General features: G+C 46.6%; 1 protein-coding gene across 3 annotated transcripts in view; it reads left to right on the top strand.

The window, feature by feature from the left end:
- Enah (ENAH actin regulator) overlaps positions 1 to 14,423 on the top strand; it is a 121,969-nt gene that overhangs the window by 97,748 nt on the left and 9,798 nt on the right. For all 3 annotated transcript variants that reach the window (XM_042673456.1, XM_042673455.1, XM_042673454.1), the window contains 5 exons: positions 2,210 to 2,511; positions 4,306 to 4,451; positions 4,887 to 4,929; positions 5,872 to 5,920; positions 10,427 to 10,493. In XM_042673456.1, the coding sequence (XP_042529390.1) occupies positions 2,210 to 2,511; positions 4,306 to 4,451; positions 4,887 to 4,929; positions 5,872 to 5,920; positions 10,427 to 10,493 (607 nt within the window). The remainder of the gene's footprint in view (positions 1 to 2,209; positions 2,512 to 4,305; positions 4,452 to 4,886; positions 4,930 to 5,871; positions 5,921 to 10,426; positions 10,494 to 14,423) is intronic.

Below are 14,423 nucleotides of genomic sequence, written 5' to 3'. Positions count from 1 at the left end.
CTGAAGGCACTGGGAAAACTGCTTGGCCCCGTTGTGTGACGTACGTGTGTGTGTGTGTGTGTGTGTGTGTGTTCCTTTTTGGTTTTGTGCCCCAGTACTGGGGCTTGAACTCATGGCCTGGGTGCTGTCCCTGAGCTTTTGTGCTCAAGGCTAGCGCTCTATCACTTGAGCAGCAGCTCTAGTCCAGCTTTTTCTGAGTAGTTTATTGACGGTAAGAGTCTCATGGGCTTTCCTGCCTGGACTAGCTTTGAACTGCAATCCTCAGATCTCACCTCCTGGATTAGCTAGGACACAGGCGTGAGCCCATCATGAGGGCCTGGCCTGTGTTCCTTAAGGCTTTATCTTTGAGTGCTCCGTGGTCCTCATCGTTGCCACCCTAGCCTTTCCCCTGGAGCCCTTCTGCTTTGGGGCCCTTCTCAGGCTGGGCCATTGGTCCCGTCCCCCGCCAGCCCCCAGCCTGGCTATGCCCAGAAGGTGGAGGGAAACACAGTGGCATGCACTGCAGGTGTACCCAGACCCCCCCAGCACACAGTACGCGGTATGGCACTCGGGAGAGAGGGTGCGGCCTCCACCTAGGCAGGCAGACAAGGACCTGGCTCCTTCAGAAACCGTTTGGCCAGCGGTTTACATTTGTTCTTGAAAGCAGTGGGGTTTGAACTCCCGGCTCATGCCTCCTAGACAGGTGTGTTGTACCACCTGCACCTCACCTTCTTTCAGCTCTTGTTTTTTTTAACTACTTTGGAATGAAGTGCATTTTTGTCTAGGCCTGCCTGGACCCAAATCCTCCTATCTGCAGGCTCGTGCCTCCCTGACTCCAGGTATGCACTACATTGCCTGTTGAGATGAGGCCTGGCCTAGAAGGCGGTCCTTCCAGTGACTGCCTTCCCGGAGCTGCTGCACTGGGCTGGGGTTTTGTTGTTGTTGTTTGGTGTTAGGGTAAAGGAGGATGGCTGAGACCAAATGCATGAATATAAAGTGTGAAGTAATGACATGATGAGTATTTTTGACATGCCAGTGCTTTAAAGCAGTCAGGTTCTTGGCAGTTTGTGTCCCCGTGACAGTGCCGGGCATCCTGACACTCTCTGCTCTGTGTGCTGCTTGTGCACTGCCCAAGACACTGCTGAGGGCCGTCAGCACCCTGTGTGCACACAGCACCCAGTCTCACCCATCCTCCAGGTCCCCACGCAAGCTGGGCAGGAAGGTGCTTGAGACGCTCAGACTCCACTTAACCACCAGAGAACCAGCCAGAAGTGGCACTGTGGCTCATAATGTTAGAGTCTTGAGCAACAAAGGGCAGAGACAGTATCTAAGCCCTACAACCAACAAAATAAAAAGAAAGGAGTACTAATTTGGTGTTCGCTTTCTGTGACTTTACACGATTTAGACTCGTTTCTTTTTATGCTTATGTTTTGGTGCTGTTGCTGGTTCTTGAGCACAGGTCCTTGTGCCGTCACTTGACTCTTCTGCTTAAGGTTGGCACTCTCCTGCCTGAGCCACAGCCCTACTTCTGGCGTCTTGCTGGCTACTTGGACTTTTCTGCCTGGGCATTGAGCCCTGATGCTCTAGTGCCAGCCTCCTGAGTGGCTAGGTCACAAGAATGAGCCACAAGGGCCCTGTTACATGGAGAGGTTAAATGTGAACTAATTTTAAGATACTGAAGCCTAAGGCCCACTCCACCTCCATATTTTTAACCCAGGTACTTTGGTCATCTGTACATAATAAACATACCTTCATCCTAGAATATATGGTCTCAGCCTCTTGCTTAGGGCCTGCTATTTCATGCAGCACTAGCTGTGCACCACGTATACTAGTTGGTGTGTGTGTGTGTGTGTGTGTGTTAAGGAGTGCTTGCTTCCCACATTTTATAAGCATTTTAAAGATTATTTTCCAAATTATTGTGATAAAACATTTAATTATATGATCTTTGTTTTGTATAGTTGTGTTATTAAAGGACTAACATTAAAATAGTTATATGTAATCTTAGTATCCTTTTTTCCTTGTTATTATCTTTAAATAGTTGTACAAAGCGTTGCCATTTAGCGAAGCAGTTTATGAATCTAGTAGACTTTAAGCATTACGACAAATTGCCCTCCTGTGTACTATTTGAGTCAGCTTAATTTACCGTGGCAGTCTGCCTGCCTGCCTTTGTAAGCTCGTATCAGTCATTTAGCTGTTTCTGATGGCTTATGTTAACACTGCTTCTTCTCAGGTGTTATTGTGGGACCACCTGCACCTCCACCTCCTCCACCACTCCCTCCAGGTCCAGCCCAGGCCTCTGTACTCCCTCCTCCCCCAGGACCGCCTCCTCCACCCCCACTGCCATCCTCTGGCCCTCCTCCCCCTCCACCCCCACCCCCTCTTCCCAATCAAGCCCCTCCCCCTCCTGTACCACCTCCTGCCCCTCCCCTTCCTGCATCTGGATTTTTTTCGGGATCCTTATCAGAAGACAATCGTCCTTTAACTGGACTTGCAGCTGCGATTGCTGGAGCCAAGCTTAGGAAAGTGTCACGGGTAAATACCTCTGCAGACACGTGTGTGCCTCCTGTGTGTGCCTGAGCCGTGTGAACACCTGCAGACGTGTGTGCCTCCTGTGTGGGCCTGAGCCATGTGAACACCTGCAGACACGTGTGTGCCTCCTGTGTGTGCCTGAGCCGTGTGAGCACCTCTGCAGACGTGTGTGTGCCTCCTGTGTGTGCCTGAGCCGTGTGAACACCTCTGCAGACGTGTGTGTGCCTCCTGTGTGTGCCTGAGCGGTGTGAACACCTCTGCAGACGTGTGTGTGCCTCCTGTGTGTGCCTGAGCCGTGTGAACACCTGCAGATGTGTGTGTGCCTCGTGTGTGTGCCTGAGCCGTGTGAGCACCTCTGCAGACGTGTGTGTGCCTCGTGTGTGTGCCTGAGCCGTGTGAACACCTGCAGACGTGTGTGTGCCTCCTGTGTGTGCCTGAGCCGTGTGAACACCTGCAGACACGTGTGTGCCTCCTGTGTGTGCCTGAGCCGTGTGAACACCTCTGCAGACACGTGTGTGCCTCCTGTGTGTGCCTGAGCCGTGTGAACACCTGCAGACGTGTGTGTGCCTCCTGTGTGTGCCTGAGCCGTGTGAACACCTGCAGACGTGTGTGTGCCTCCTGTGTGTGCCTGAGCCGTGTGAGCACCTCTGCAGACGTGTGTGTGCCTCCTGTGTGTGCCTGAGCCGTGTGAACACCTCTGCAGACGTGTGTGCCTCCTGTGTGTGCCTGAGCGGTGTGAACACCTCTGCAGACGTGTGTGCCTCCTGTGTGTGCCTGAGCCGTGTGAACACCTCTGCAGACGTGTGTGTGCCTCCTGTGTGTGCCTGAGCCGTGTGAGCACCTCTGCAGACGTGTGTGTGCCTCCTGTGTGTGCCTGAGCCGTGTGAGCACCTCTGCAGACGTGTGTGTGCCTCCTGTGTGTGCCTGAGCCGTGTGAACACCTCTGCAGACACGTGTGTGCCTCCTGTGTGTGCCTGAGCCGTGTGAACACCTCTGCAGACACGTGTGTGCCTCCTGTGTGTGCCTGAGCAGGGACTCTGCTTGAATTCTATGAACTCTATGTTCTCTGCTTCATTGATTACAACTTTAACTAAAATTGCAGAAAGGTTTCAAGAATAGTATAAAGAATTTCTATGAACTCAGCATCTAGAGTCACCTTAATATTTTACCAGTGTTTGCTTTTTCTTTTCTATGTGTATGTTTTCTTAAATACGCACACAACTTTTTGTCTGAATGATTTGAGAGTTGGCCAAAAATAACATGCTCCTACTTCCCTAATTCCACCCTGTATCTTTTCTAAGAATGTATCTTTTCTAAGAATAAGGATATTCGCCTGACTGACTCCAGTATAATTATTAGAGTTGGAGGAGTTAACACGGGCACAGTCCTGTGACTCACAACTCTGTTGTCCAACAATACAGCTTTCTTTTTCTAGTCCAGGGTCACGGGTCACATTTAGCAGTAATGTCTTGTTAGTCTACTTGAACCTGTGAAAGATTCTCAGCTTTCATGATTTTGATGTTTTTGAGGAGTGTCATGACAGATTGTTCTTTAGTTTAGCTTGTCTGATTTGTTTTCTTCAAGATTAGATTCAAATTGTATTTTGGAGTACCTAGGTATCTATGGAGTACCATAGATTTGTGTCTTTCTCAGTGTAACATGTATGACCTAAATGTGTATACCATCCCATTATTGGTAATGTTAGATTTGACACCACCTTGTGATAGAGAGCTTTACTCTCCACTCGGTGGCTAAATGACCATGTTTGAGGAAGTTGCTGTCTGTGTCCTCACTCAGGTGGAAGATGCCTCTTTGCCGGGCGGAGGGACGGCCACTGGTGTGAACCCCGCCTCAGCTAAAACAGACTTGGGTCGTGGGAATGGACCCGTTCCCTTGGCAGGTAGCGGCTTAATGGAGGAGATGAGCGCGCTGCTGGCCAGGAGGTGAGGTTGCTCCCAGGGACATGCCCAGAACTGAGTGGAGTTTGTTAACGTTCACCCTGCATACAACTTCAGCTTGGATGAACTTCTGAGAGAAGTTGTTATACCAAGATAACCGGCTGTTTTGGGGGGTTACTTTTGTTTTAGAGGGGTTTTGTTGTTGTTCCGTTTTTGGTTATGGGGCTTGAACTCGGGGTGTAGGCCCTGTCCCTGAGTTCTTTGTGCTCAAGGCTAGTGCCCTGCCACTTGAGCACAGCTCTACTTCCGGCCTTTTGGTGATTAATTGGAGGTAGAATCTCATGATTTTGCTGGCTAAGCTGGCTTTGAGCCATGATCCTCACATCTCAGACTCCTGAGTGCCTGGGATTTATAGGCGTGAGCCACCAGTACCCAGTCTGAGATAATTATTTTTAAAAATAGAATTTGCCTTCTTTCTAGGAGAAGAATTGCTGAAAAGGGATCAACAATAGAAGCAGAAAATGTAAGTGAATAAAGATGGTCTCCTGCCTTACTCAGAAAACCACACAAAAGACAAGATTTCATTTGGACTCAGTTTGAACTGGCATTTGCTTGTTTTTAACTATTCAGATATTTAAAATTGCTTGTTTGAGTGATATTGGTGAAATTTCAGTGGTGTTCCTATAAAATGACTTGAATGTGTGAGAATGTGGGGAAAGCTTTTTTTCCCTTCCCCTGTCCTCCTAAGTAACTCCCTAGTTAGATTCATGTTCTGCATTTATCCATATATACAGTGATGTAGAGGGTTATGTGTATATGTCACTGAATATGTATTATCTTTTAAGTCTGGCTTCCACATATGAGTGAAAATACGTATATTATGTCTCCAGTTGGATACGTTTTCCTGCAAATGACATGATTTTGTTTTGCTGCGTAGTATTCCTGTGTGTGCGGTGTGCACACGCATGCATGTGTGTCTGTGGTTGGCCACTTTGGCTGATTCCATCCATGGCTATAGGCACAATTATATGCAGACACCTTTCTGGAGTGTTTTTTTCCTCCTTCAGATATGTGCCCAGTAGTAGTATGATGGGCTATAGAGAAGTCAGGGACCACTTTTAGTCTTTGGAGCACCCTCCATCCTGTAAATGATAGTGTTTGAACTTCCCCCTTGGTGCCTGGCAGACTGCTTTGCCCGTTCTATACACTGGTGGTCAACATATCACATAGTGTTTCTCCCTGCCGTTTGGCTGCCTCCTCCTGCCTCTTACCTGGCTTTGCAGCGTGGTCGGGAACAGGGTCTTGGGGAGGGTAGTGGGATGGTGAGAGAAGGAAGCGGTCACAGCTGGTTGGCACGCAAGGGAGAGGGGCAGGTGAAGGGAGGAGGGACGGAGAAACACCGTGTGTGCACAGTGGCTGTTTTCCAGTGGCTATGAGACTTACACATGCGTTTCTGTGTATTTAGGAAGAGTCAGAACCTGTAACTTCTAAGGTCTCATCAACAAGTACACCTGGTAAGTTCAGGAGGGTATAATACTGTACAACCTTTCCTAACCTTTCTTGAAATGTTAACACTGTACAATTAAAACATGGTCCTGTGTTTGGACCAAGTGACTGTTTGATCACAAAAATAAGAGTGCTCTTGGTTGACATGGATAGTCTCTGCTGTAGTAACCAAAAGCTGCCATTGCTCTCTTCCTGGCACTCTTAAGAGCTCGTAAAATTCAGCAATTTTGCCCTGGCTCTCTTGGGGGGAAAAATGTTTTTTACATATGCTATGTATATGGTTGATGATTTAAAATTGCTCAGTAAAAGAAGGGAAATTACATTATTAGGTAAGAGAGATACTTTTCATCTGAAAGGTAAAAAGTAGATGATCACTGCAGTCTTTCAAGTTATTCTCAGATTAAGAAGGTTGACAGTGCCGGGCACTGGCAGCTCACGCCTGTAATCCTGGCTACTTAGGAGGCTGAGATCTGAGCCCACCCAGACACAAATCTGAAAAACTTACCTCCAATTAACTAGTAAAAAGCCAGAATTGAAGTTGTAGGTCACGTGGTAGAATACCAGGTATGAGTGAAGAAGTTGACAAAAGAGCTTAAGGCCTGAGTTCAAGCACCAGAACCAGAAGAAAAAAAGTATATTACCATTTAATTTTATTTTTTAATTTTTTATTACCATTTTAATCATTCATCTTGGCTGATGTTGCTGGTCAGCTAAGGAAATTGTGTGTCTTACGTTTAAATTGAAATTAAGTTTAAAAACTTGGGAAAACATTGAATAAAGTTTCTGACATAAGGACTCTTGGATATAAAATACATTTTTAACAAAATGTTTTACTTGATGTGTTTATTTGAAGTGTTAGCTCCAAAATTAGGAGTACATAGCCACAGTGTATTTTTATGCCTGTCTTCATAGTACTTAAGAAGCTGGGCTGTCTGTTTTCATTCTGATCTATTTTGGAATGAAGTGACATAGATAAATGTGAAGAGTGAATATCCAGAATAGCTAATAGGAACCATTATAGGGAGTGATCTGTCTTGCTACCTGCATATTTGATTTAAAGGCTACTAACCACCTCTAGAATTTCTACATAATGGCATGAGCCACTAGTGCTTGACCTATATCTGGGATTTTTGTTGTTGTTGCTTTGGTTTTTGGTTTTTTGTCGGTCATGGAGCTTGAACTCGGGTCCTGGGCACTGCTGCTGAGCGTTTTTGCTCAAGGCTAGCGCTCTACCACTGAGCCACAGATCTGCCTCTGGCTTCTTTGGTTGTCTCACAGACGTTCCTGCCCTGCTGGCTTCAAGCCCTGGCCCCCAAACCTGATCCTCTCAAGCTAAGGGTACAGACCTGAGCCACTGACACCCTGCTAGCTTTATCCTTTTGAGCCAAAATCTGTTATCTATATTAAGCTGGGCACTGGAGGCTCATGTCTATCATTCTAAATACTCAGAAAGCTGAGGTATGAAAGTTGAGGTTTAGAGCCAGTGTGGGCAGACAAATCCTTGGGACTTTTACCCTTTAAACACAAGTGTGATTCAAGTGGTAGTGCACCAGTGACAAGTGGGAAATGCCTAGAGAATGTGTGAGACCCAAGTAGGTTCCAGTATTAGCAATACCCCCCCAAAGAACAACCCCAAACAGCTGTTACAGATGCTTTAGAACTGCCCTGTGCTTGAGGACAGCAAAAATCTTTAGAATATGGTCGCAGTCATAAAGTCTCTCCCCAGAAGAGAGTCGTTTTTATCCAGGTCATACAGATCTGTTCATGACCTCCTACTGCTTCTAAACTCCCGGATGGTCACCCGTGATCTCCACATTAAGAATATCTTGTCTTTAAAAAAAAAAAAAAAAAAGCGTAAGTCTAGTACAGCTCTCCGTGTTTTGCATGTGCAAAGCTAAAGCGTGAGTTTGTGTTTAGCATGTCCTTGTGTGTGTCACACATGTGAAGTGGCGCCATTCAGAAGGGCTGCGACGCCCTTTCCTACCTGTTTCGTTCAAGTTTTTTCAATAGGCAAAACAAATGAATGATGAAGACCTTGACCCCACAGTCCAGTTGACGATGTGAGGCATGCACAAGGGGGAGTTAACCTTTACGACCCCGTGTTGAATCTAAAAACACTTATATATGGGGTCATCTCTGTAGAAAAAACGGCATTTTACTTTGCACGTCAAGTGGGTTAATAAGCCCTTGAGACAAAGGTGAGGCAACATGAGAAGGTTAGAAAAGTAATCAACAGACTCAGCTGCCTGGAATGGTCAGTCCTGCTGGGGTATTGGGCAGGTGAGTTAGAACTGTGAAACATTCAGGTATTGAGGTGACGTGTAGTCAGTGGGGCAGAAACATGTGGGGGGACGTTCCTAGGCCGGGCTCGGCCCCGCAGCAGCACTTCTGAGGTACACGCTGCTCCGTGGTCTTCCGCGCCCGCACTGAGCCAGCCTGTGGGGTTGAGGGCCAGTCTAGCTTGCCTAGTGGAGAAAAAACCTTGGACAGGGTTGCTTTGTCTTAACCCCTCTGGACCTTCTGCCTGCCCCTCTCTGATGCGTTGTCTGATGGATGGTGCTTCTCCCTCTCCACCGCTTGCAGCAGGTCTTTCATCTTCACGCCTGCCTAGGCTGCTTGCTGTGTTGAATGTGTTTCTGACTTGCCCATCCTAAATGCCCTCTGATTATCTGATGTTCTGGAACTTGCCAGCCCGGGGGGAGGGTCAGTGAGAGAAAGTGTTATATGTTGGGGGAATAAAAAATAGTGAAAAATGGAAGGAACTATTGAAATGATGAAGAATAAAGCAAGACAAGCTGTCTTATGTAGACACCTGCATGCAACAGAAATTCTGTACCAAAAAGAGCTTTGTAGGAGACTTAGTTTTGAATCTGTGCATTTAAAAGAGACTCAAGCTTGTAAGTAGCAATGTGCAGAAGCCACTTAGAAGCCATCTCAGAAGCAAGAGCTCAGATTCTTGGTGAAAACGACTCAGTGGAGCCTGGTGCTGGTGGCTCACTTCTGTAATCCTCCAGATCTGAGGATCCCGCTTTGAAAGTACCAGAGTGGAGAAGTGCCTGAGACACTTGTAATTAAGAGTGGAGCTATGGCTCAAGTGATAGAATTACTAGCCTTGAAGAAAAAAGCTCAGGGACAGCACCCAGGCCCTGAGTTTAAGACTCAGCACTAGAAAGAAAAAACAGCAAAATCACAGCCCATATATACATTTATTTCCATTGGCCCAAATGCTTTTCATCAAGACAAGATTCCACTCACAGTTTCCCGCAGTCCTGCTGTGAAGGCCAGCAACCACACCGGTGAATTGGCCACCCCGGCCAGCTGGCCAGCCACCAGCCTCTTTGTGACAGGGCTTGGAATTGTCTGCCAGATCCTAAGAATTGATTCAGAATGACATGATTCTGTAATCCGTTTTGAGATGTTTAAAGAAATTTTTTCTTGGCTTTAGATGAAGTGTTGAAGTACACAGATATATTACACTTTTTACTTGCTTACCATTTAATGCTAAGTGGTAAACAAAAAGTATCTACTCAAAATAGGCCTAATTAAAATAGTTCTTCCCCCTCCTCCCTCCTTTCTCTTGTGCTAGCTTGAACTCAGAAATCTGAGTGCTGTCCCTTAGCTTTTTCGCTCAAAGCTGCATTGGATCACCTGAGCCATAGCTCCACTTATAGCTTTTTGGTGATTAATTGGAGTTAAGAGGCTCACAGACTTTCCTACTGAGACTGGCCTTGAACTGAGAACCTCAGATCTCAGCCTCATGAGTCATTACAATTGCATTGGCACCTAGAAATAGATTCTTGTGTGTGCTGCTCCTGGGGCTTGAACTCAGGGCCTTGGTGCTATCCCTTAGCTTTTTCACTCGAAGCTCGAAGTGTTTGTTGCTTTGTTGTTATTGTTGTTGGCTTGTAGGTTTTTTGTCAGTCGCGAGCTTGAACTCAGGGCCTAAATGCTGTCCCTGAGCTTTTTTGTCAAGGCTAGTGCCCTACAGCGCAGCGCCACTTTGGATTTTCTAGTGGTTAATTGGAGATTAGAAGAGTTTCATGGACTTTCCTGCCTGTGGCTGGCTTTGAACTGCAATCCTCAAATGTCAGCCTCCTGAGTAGCTAGGATGACAAGTGTGAGCCACCGGCACCTGGCAAGGCTGGTGCTCTTACCACTTGAGTCACAGCTTCACTGAGATTCTTGAGGATTTGTTTGCCTAAGCTGGCTTTTTCTGCGTATGTGGTGCTGAGGAATCGAGCCCAGGGCTTCATGCATGCAAGGCAAGTGCTCTACCACGGAGCCACCTTCCCAGCCCTGTAAGGGCATTTTTAAGGAAATTTATATGTTTGCTTATTCTTATTTTAAGAACTGAAATTATAGAAATTAGAATGGTGTTTAGGATTTAAATTTGAATGTTCTTGTCTGTATTACTATACAAAGGGGTATGATTATTTCAGTATTTCATTGTTTGTTTTACAGTGATTTTTAGAACACATACTGATACTTAATAAATTTGTCTCTCATTTTTAAAGAACCAACGAGGAAACCTTGGGAAAGAACAAATGCAATGAACGGCAGCAAATCACCCGTCATCTCCAGGTACCAAAATACATGCAGATGATTTAAATCAAATATATATGTATATATGGAGATACACGCACATACATATAAACCAATGCATTTTGGCATATAGGAATAATGAAGTTGTAGAATGGGAGTTTATGCAGGGAGAACAAAAGGACCCTCATCCTGCTATTCCTTGATAGCTATTGAGTCAATTACTGTTTTTGTTGGTGGTGGTGATGGTGGTCATGGGGCTTGACCTCTGGGCTTGGGCGCTGTCCCTCAGCTCTTCAGCTCAAGGCAAGTGCTCTACCACTTGAGCCACAGCACCACTTCAAGTTTTCTGGTAGTTTATTGGAGATAAGATTCTCATGGATTTTCCTGATCCAGCTGGCTTTGAACCATGGTCCTCAGACCTCAGCCTCGTGAGTAGCTAGGATTATAGGTGTGAGATACCAGTGCTCGATGCCAATTACATTTTTACTAAAAATTAAGATAGCTTTACTTACTTAAAGACTTTTGGTTTCTTTGGCCAGTCCTGGGCCTTAAACTCTAGGCCTGGGCGCTGTCCCTGAGCTTCTTTTGCTCAAGGCTAGTGCTCTACCACTTGAGCCACAGGGCCACTTCTGGCTTTTTCTGTTTATGTGGTACTGAGCAATCAAACCCAGGGCTTCCTGCAGGCTAGGCAAGCACTCTACCACTAAGCCACATCCCAAGCCCACTTAAAATATTCTTTTATTGCCATATATTAGTTGTATGGAGGGGGGGCTTTATTGTGACATTTGCATATATACATACAAGTTCATATTTTATGTCACTCTCCCTTACCCTCATCTCACTTCTAAAACAGTTCCAACAAGTTTCATTGTTCTATTTTCATATATGAAAACCAAGTACTACAACCGTATTTATCATCATTTACTATCTCTATTTTCCTCTCCCTTTTTTTCTACCTATATTACCCAGAAACCCAACAGAGCCTGTTTTGCTTTCTTGTCATTTCTTTGTCCTCTGAGGTGCTTTTTGGGTGTATATAAATAATACCAAAGGGTTTCACCATGCATTGCAGACATTTTATGGTTTATATTTTAATCAGAATAAGCCTCTCATGAGCTTTCTCCTGACCCCAAACCCTACCTTATGTCACCGTCATACATAGTTCTTTTCCCTCCCCCTTATCCTACCGCAGTATCTCCACGGGAATACACACACAATGAAAATTACATACTGTACACATCTATGAGTATGTGATGAGTACAGTTTCCTGGGGCTCAGTGATAGAGAGCTCACTTAGCACGCATGAGGCCCTGAGTTTGATTCCTCAGCACCACATACACAGAATAAAGCCGGAAGTGGCGCTGTGGCTCAAGTGGGGTAGAGTACCAGCCTTGAGCAAAAGAAGCTGAGGGACAGTGACCAGGCCCTGAGTTCAAGACCCAGACTGGCAAAAAAAATAATAAATACACACACACACAATTTTCTAAACTTTAAAACTGAAAATCAGGTGGAGATGGGGGGCAGTGTCAGAATAACACTTTGAATTTGTGAAGTGGAATGTGTTCTATGTCAATTGAAATTGCTAACCATGGGGGTGGAGCTACGGCTCAAAGTGGTAGAGCACTAGCTTGAAGCAAAAGAGCTCAGAGACAGTGCCTAGACCCTGAGTTCAACCTCCATGACCAACAGAAAGAAAAACATTTGCTAACTATAATCAAGTTAGGAAAGATGGTGCCAGAAACAAAACTTGTTAGGTAGGTTTTATTAGGTAGCTGATGAAGAGAGCAGCCACGTGCTAGTCAGGCAGGAAAAGAAGTTTATTTACCGAACTGCCACCCCCTGTCCCCCGCCCCCACCATGCATGGTGGAGAAAGATGGCCAAAAAGGAAGGCCCACCCCGGGCTTAGGCCAGGGGGAGGAAGAGATGTGGCGGGGGGAGTGTGGCCACTCTGGATTGGGTGAGACCTCAGGAAGAGATGTGGGGTGGGGGGGGATTGTGGCCACGCTGGATTGGGTGTGACCTCAGGAAGAGATGTGGGGTGGGGGGGGATTGTGGCCACACTGGATTGGGTGTGACCTCAGGAAGAGATGTGGGGTGGGGGGGGATTGTGGCCACGCTGGATTGGGTGTGACCTCAGGAAGAGATGTGGGGTGGGGGGGGATTGTGGCCACACTGGATTGGGTGTGACCTCAGGAAGAGATGTGGGGTGGGGGGGGATTGTGGCCACGCTGGATTGGGTGTGACCTCAGGAAGAGATGTGGGGTGGGGGGGGATTGTGGCCACGCTGGATTGGGTGAGACCTCAGGGCCTAGACACTCGTAAGGTCAGATGGGAGGGTGACCAGAGCCCGCCCAGGCTGTGACCTGGCAGGAGGGGAAGGTGACAGCTTCCAGGTCTGCCAGTTACCTACGTAACGGGTTCTGGGTGGAGACTTAGCCAGGAGGTGGGAGGGGTCCTGGCAGGCCTTAGAGTAGGCAGGGTCAGGCAGATGCAGGGCCCCGTGCTAAGCGCGCATCATCACCACGACTACATTGTCATCACTTGTTCAACTCTTGTCGGTGAGAGATCCTAAAAAGCGCTTTCACAGTGGAAATTTTGAGGTATATATTTAGAGAATTAAGATAGTTTTCTTAGTTTTTCCTTCTGTAAAGCACACTTGACTGTATTACAGAAAATTAATATAGAAGTATACTTATTCTGCATTAGACTAAAAAAATTGGATCTGGCCTCTTTGGCAAAGACTGGTGGAGACACAGTTGTTCAAGCTTTCTTTGTATTATTTAATACATAAAAGCTGCTAGTTTCGGGGGGGAGGGAGGAGGATTGGGTGGTGGGGGGGTAGGGGGGAGGTAGGGAAGGGATGTGAAGGGTAAACAAAGGAGGAGGCTGCAATGCTTGATAAGAAATGTACGCATTATCCTGCCCATGTAATTGTAACCCCTCTGTACAGTATGTGCACAAAAAAAATTAAATTAAAAAAATTAAAAAAAAAACTACTAGTTTCTTTGCGACCCAGAGGTAGTCATAGTTGACTGTAAAAGAGAACTTTTTTGGGTGGACATTTTCTCCATAGGGCAGGAAAATTGTTTATTTCTATTTCTCAGATGCCTAGTGAAGGTGACCCGGAACCTGTTTTCTTTAGTAGTGCACTATCAAGGCTGATGTGGCTAACAGGAAAGCGATGGAACAGAGCTTGGGCGTACACTGATGTGCACGTGCCTGTTGAAGCCGAGTTGTGACAGTTGCGCCCGGCGCCCTGCTTCTCTAGGGTAGTTACAAAGAGAGCTGCCTGGCGCCAGACTGCAGCCACACTGGGCTGCGCGGGGGAGGCGCTCCTTAGTTTGCCTGACCATACTTAAAGGAAAAAATAATTCTCCAGAATACTCTGTTCAGCCTTCTAAAAAGGAGGAAGTTTAATTTGAAGTGCTGAGAAGGTTGCCGTTCTGAAAGGACCCACACACACAGGAGCTGACTCTTAGCAGTTACCTTCAGATCTGGTAGGCGGAGCTTCCGGGAAGTGCTGAAGTACCAGTGCATTTCCTGACCACTCAGAGACCTTTGGAGGTGAAATTGATTTAACCAGATAAGACTTAACAGTTTCTTATTCTAAGTAACTGCCTCTGTTCCTTCTGAAGGCAAGTACATCAGTGGTTCCGTGGTTTGATCATGCTGTGGCATTGCTTTGAATCCTCTGTATGGAGGTGGTTCGGTTGCCCTCTGCTGCGCACAGGATGCCATGTTACATGTGAAGTGCTGTCAGACAGAAAAGGGCCTTGGTGGTGCACTTGAGAGGCGGAGATTGGGAGGATCATGGTTCAAGGCCAACTTGGGTAAAAAGGTGGTGGGGCCCCATCTTCAGTCAGGAAATGGCGTGTAGCTCCTGTGATGGAGAACTGCAGCAAACCAGCGCAGGCAAAAACAGATGCCCTTCCTGAGAAGTAACTAAAACCACAGAGGTTTGGAGGCCT

The sequence above is a fragment of the Dipodomys spectabilis genome, unplaced genomic scaffold, assembly GCF_019054845.1.
Source record: "Dipodomys spectabilis isolate Male_0828 unplaced genomic scaffold, ASM1905484v1 ptg000854l, whole genome shotgun sequence".
Classification (NCBI taxonomy): domain Eukaryota; kingdom Metazoa; phylum Chordata; class Mammalia; order Rodentia; family Heteromyidae; genus Dipodomys; species Dipodomys spectabilis.
This window is presented reverse-complemented; position numbering and strand designations above follow the sequence as displayed.